We start from the raw sequence: 4,409 nt of genomic DNA, 5'->3' as shown, positions 1-4,409 counted from the left end.
TTCATATCAACTAAATATATTTAATTTATTTGGCTTATCTGAAACAAACAAATTTCTTATTAAATGTTCGAGGGAGTTCGAATATCCCATCCTCGTGCGGGCACTGTCAACCCTTTTTTTTTCTCATCTTGAATTATAAAAGCCGAAAGGCTAGAAGCGAGCAAAATACAACCATATCCAACCAAAAGTAAACACGAAGCCCAACAAAGCTCCAAAAACAGATCTAAAAGCCCAAACAAAAGAAGCCCAAGAGAAAGAGGTGAATCAATTCGAAAACCCCACGCGTTACACTGTTAGCGATGGAGACATGTGCCCAAAGAATGAAACGCCACCATACTTCACGGCATGAAAGACGTCGCCGGAGCAGCTTACCGATAATCCACCGGAACACACCGGAACAGGATGTCACATGAAAAGAAACCGTCGGACGACTTTAGAAAATAAAAGAGCCAGATAATCTTCGCCTCAACCAAGCTTCAATTGAACATAAACCAACCTTCAAACATCGATTCACCTGGAAAAAAACCCTAGACACCTTTGGAGATGAAAATAAGCTTGAAGATGTCACAGCCCTTGCGGAGGGGAGGAAGAAACAATCACATGTCAAGATTGGAAGTCAATCGAAACAATGAATATCAATGAAGCTTAGATCTAACATAGTTCAGATGAAATCCAGATAAGCCAACAACGCCACCAATGAACAAGCGGCTGTTGTCAAAGTCAAAAGCCAGCAATCATCGGAGTGTCAGATGCATCGCCGGAGCCAAGAGCCGGAAGCTCCGTCAAAGAGAATGCGAGCAACCAGAGCCAAAGGCAGCCGACCACCGAAGGTGTGACGCTGGAAGGGAATTCAACCATGGACGGAATTTCGTCGGAAAGCACCAGCCTGAGTTTTCTCTCTTCACTTCCTCTGTGTAAAATCGTTAAGGGGGAATATAGCAGAAGAAGAGAGAAAACTCCAGTTTTGCTGGCAACGTCAACCCTATGCGACCAAAATATTTTTTCTATTAAGTTAATTATAAACAACGTTAGATGAAATTTGTAAAAGTACTTTTAAAAATTTACGATAAATAAAGAAATATTTTGTGAAGTTTCCAACTCAACTGCATAACGCCATTTTAGTATAATTTTTACACTAAAATCTCTACAACCCAATTGCAAAAGTCATATCATTTTAATATAATACTATAGTATCATACCATATTTAATGTGTTATTGTTTACAACGCTAAACACTGTTCATTCACTATTATTCACAATATTAAACACTATTTATTTACTTTTATTAACAAAATATTAGTTTAATCATTATTAGTAACAAAATAAATATATAAAATCAATAATTACATATAATAAATCAATTTATTTTAATTTATTATTTTCATATTGTTATATTTTAAAATTGTAAATATTTATTAAAAAATAATACTTATGTGTGATATATTTTTGTTCAATATATTTTCATAACAAATTTTGTTATTATTATATATATTAAGTAATAATTATTATTTTTGTTTAATAATATTAAATAAAAATACAGTTTGGTGTGAATTTTGGTGCTTTAGTTGGAGAAGAAAAAAATTTGGTGCTAAAATTACTCTAAAATGGTGTTATAGGTTGGAAATGTCCTAAAGGATCTGATAATTTTTTTATATCTCATCTTATGTCATAAATAATAAAAAGTCATGTATATTATTTCAAATTTTTATTTTTATTTTCTTAAAAATAATAAGAATTGTAAACGACTTTAGATTAATTACGAAAAATAATTAGTTTATTTTCACAAAATTAGTTCTCAGTAAAGAAAATGATAAAAATAAGTTTTATTAAAGGGTAAAACTGTATACTTAGGTTTAATCTAGAGTTAACATCTAGACTTATGTTTTAAAGTTAATGGATGGAGTTTTTGGGAATAGAGTTTCAAAATTTAAAAAATATAAAATAAATATTAAAATTTTAAAATAAAAAATTGTTATTTTGGTCTTTTTTGTTAAGAACTATTTTTGTGACAAAAAATTAAAATAGACTGCACGGAGAGAATTGCCCCCAAATATTTATTTCATTATTAACTTGTTACTACAGCTCATTATTCCCGCCACTTGGCGATACACCAGTCCATCATAGTTCACACGATCAAAGAGAAAACCAACGTGTAATTGATTTTCCTCTCGACTCAGGATCAAACAAAGACACCAATGCTGGAATCCAACGAACTCACAAACTTCTCCAAGTCCAGATCGTCTTCTACGTTCCAAGAATCAAGAAACTCCATTTCATCAGCTATATTAGCCTCCGGCGAACCCTTAATCTCTCCGGGGACGGCATTGTCGTAGCTTAACATACCCTTTAACTCTTCCATAAGGCCAACATGATCGTCACTCATAGACATGTCGGAGATCTCTTGGTTGCTAAAGAACTCGGGGAAACCATCAGAGAAAGAACAGTTGTCGGAGAAACCCGAAGATGTCGACATTTTGTTGAGCAGTATGGTGGTCGAGTTCTCAACCTCGGAGTTTTGTGTGATGATTGTGGAGTTTCCTATGATGATTCCGGTTACAAGATCCCGATTTAAGTCGACCGCGTATTTGCTTGCGACGCGGTTAAGAACCCGTGCTGAACCGGAAGAACTGCGCTTAAGGTTTTTTGGTCCGATACCGGTTTGATCGGTTGAATTGATCGGTTTGTGAGTGGTTGGATCGATACCTTTTTGCTTTAAACGCTTTTTAAGATTTGTGTTCCAATAATTTTTAATCTCGTTGTCAGTTCGTCCAGCCAAATAAGTTGCTATTGCGGCCCACCTTCAATTATATTCAACACCATAAGAAATATTATACTCCATAAACAGATTAAATACTTATATATATATATATATATATTAGTATAATATATAGTTCTAAATTACTAATTAACTAGTACATATAAAGTAATAAACAAAGGAAATATTCATACTTGTTACCCTTAAGAGCATGAAGTTTGATAATAGTGTCGTCTTCTTCAGTAGTAAACTCTCCTCTCTTGATATCGGGTCTTAGATAATTAGCCCATCTAAGTCTACAACTCTTCCCACATCTCTTCAATCCTATATACATTTTGTACACACATTGTAACATATATGTACATATGTAATTAAGAGACAAACATATGATAATTAATTATATAGAATTTTTCTAATAATTACCAGCTTTTTCCGGGAGAGTACGCCATCCACCTTCACCATGTCGTTGAATATAAGCAATAAGCTTTTGATCTTCTTCAGGAGTCCAGGCTCCTTTCTTTATTCCTTCTTCTTTGCAACATGGTGTTCTCACCATCTCTGATTCTTGATTTTATTTATTTATTATTAGTATGAAAACTAAGTGAAACCCCAGCTAGATCCTATCAAAGGAAGAAGTACTCTTTAACACACTGTTTTCTTTAGTAAAATTAAGAAGAAAAGAAATTGAAGAGGTTGATTAGGAGAATTTAATAGATCGTCTGATCAAAACCAAAAGACACCTGAAAATTGTACTCACTGAGACACTTTTTTGACGAGGAACACGTGAACCTGTTATCATTATATATCGGATTTCTAAAACAAGAACAACCGTATTACTTTTACTCACTCTGGCACAGATTATAGTATGTAGAGATGCTCTTATATAGTAGAACTAAAAGAGAGAGAGAGAGCTAAAGAGACGTACAGCATATGATTAAGACTTAGTTGACGTAAAAGGAAATTAAAAATTATATTTCAAGAGGAATGGTTGAAAATTACACGTTTTTATTTTCTTTACAGAGTCCACTGAGTCATTGGAGTGTAGTGCAATGTTTAATATAAAATTGGATGGGTCGAGCATCTGTCAGACATCGTAGTCACTAGTTACACAGAGTTGCATACTGATGATACTGTTCTGATTTTCCTGTCCGTATTATTTTGTTTCTTCAGAGAAAAGGATCATTGAGATTTGGGTAAAAAATTAATTGATTTCTTGGAGATATAATGGTCAATAAAGGTGTGCAACAATGTTCAAAAAAGATAAATATAAATAAATAAAGGTGTGCAAAAATTCTATGCAATTCATTCTTTCTTTTTTTTGTAAAAAAAAAGAAATTAAATCCGGCTCTATTAAAGACACATATCTAATTCTCGGGTAAAAGGTGTAGTCCACGGATAGATCCTCTCCTAGGTATTCAAATGGACCGAAAAACAATAGCTCATATCCGTGTAGAATGACCAGAAAAATGTGATTTAGTTTCGCATGGCAGGTGGATCGAATCTAAAATGCGGTGACATCCCAAACATTTTCCATTACCACTTGATCAGAAACCCCCGGTCTATGCAATTCATTCATGAAATCAATAAGGCTATTATAACTTTTATTATATTATTTCTCTTGTACAATATATTATATTAATTCTATTATCACTAAA

At 33.3% G+C, this 4,409-nt stretch overlaps 1 protein-coding gene across 3 annotated transcripts; it reads right to left on the bottom strand.

The window, feature by feature from the left end:
* Window positions 1–1,695: 1,695 nt before the first annotated feature.
* On the bottom strand, window positions 1,696–3,619 carry LOC111198428 (transcription factor MYB34-like). Of its 3 annotated transcripts, none has more exons than XM_048769778.1 (4): window positions 3,512–3,616; window positions 3,178–3,374; window positions 2,949–3,078; window positions 1,696–2,797 (listed from the first exon to the last, which is right to left on the bottom strand). In XM_048769778.1, exons 2-4 carry the CDS (start codon window positions 3,308–3,310, stop codon window positions 2,179–2,181), a joined length of 882 nt encoding a protein of 293 aa, XP_048625735.1. In that variant the 5' UTR covers window positions 3,311–3,374; window positions 3,512–3,616; the 3' UTR covers window positions 1,696–2,178. The 3 variants fall into 3 exon arrangements, with proteins under 3 accessions (XP_048625735.1, XP_048625734.1, XP_048625733.1); XM_048769777.1 differs by having other exon boundaries at window positions 1,697–2,797; window positions 3,495–3,613; XM_048769776.1 differs by having other exon boundaries at window positions 1,697–2,797; window positions 3,178–3,619.
* Between the last annotated feature and the right edge of the window lie 790 nt (window positions 3,620–4,409).

The sequence above is a fragment of the Brassica napus genome, chromosome C9 (genome assembly GCF_020379485.1).
Source record: "Brassica napus cultivar Da-Ae chromosome C9, Da-Ae, whole genome shotgun sequence".
Classification (NCBI taxonomy): Eukaryota; Viridiplantae; Streptophyta; class Magnoliopsida; order Brassicales; family Brassicaceae; genus Brassica; species Brassica napus.
Note: the sequence above shows the minus strand (reverse complement) of the source record. Positions and strands in the feature narration are given on the sequence as shown.

Coding starts and splice junctions, on each gene's coding strand:
- LOC111198428 (XM_048769776.1), bottom strand. CDS start 3,310: ATGGTGAGAACACCATGTTGCAAAGAAGAAGGAATAAAGAAAGGAGCC. Junction 3,079..3,177: donor TACTCTCCCGGAAAAAGCTG/GTAATTATTAGA, acceptor AAATGTATATAG/GATTGAAGAGATGTGGGAAG. Junction 2,798..2,948: donor CATGCTCTTAAGGGTAACAA/GTATGAATATTT, acceptor ATATAATTGAAG/GTGGGCCGCAATAGCAACTT.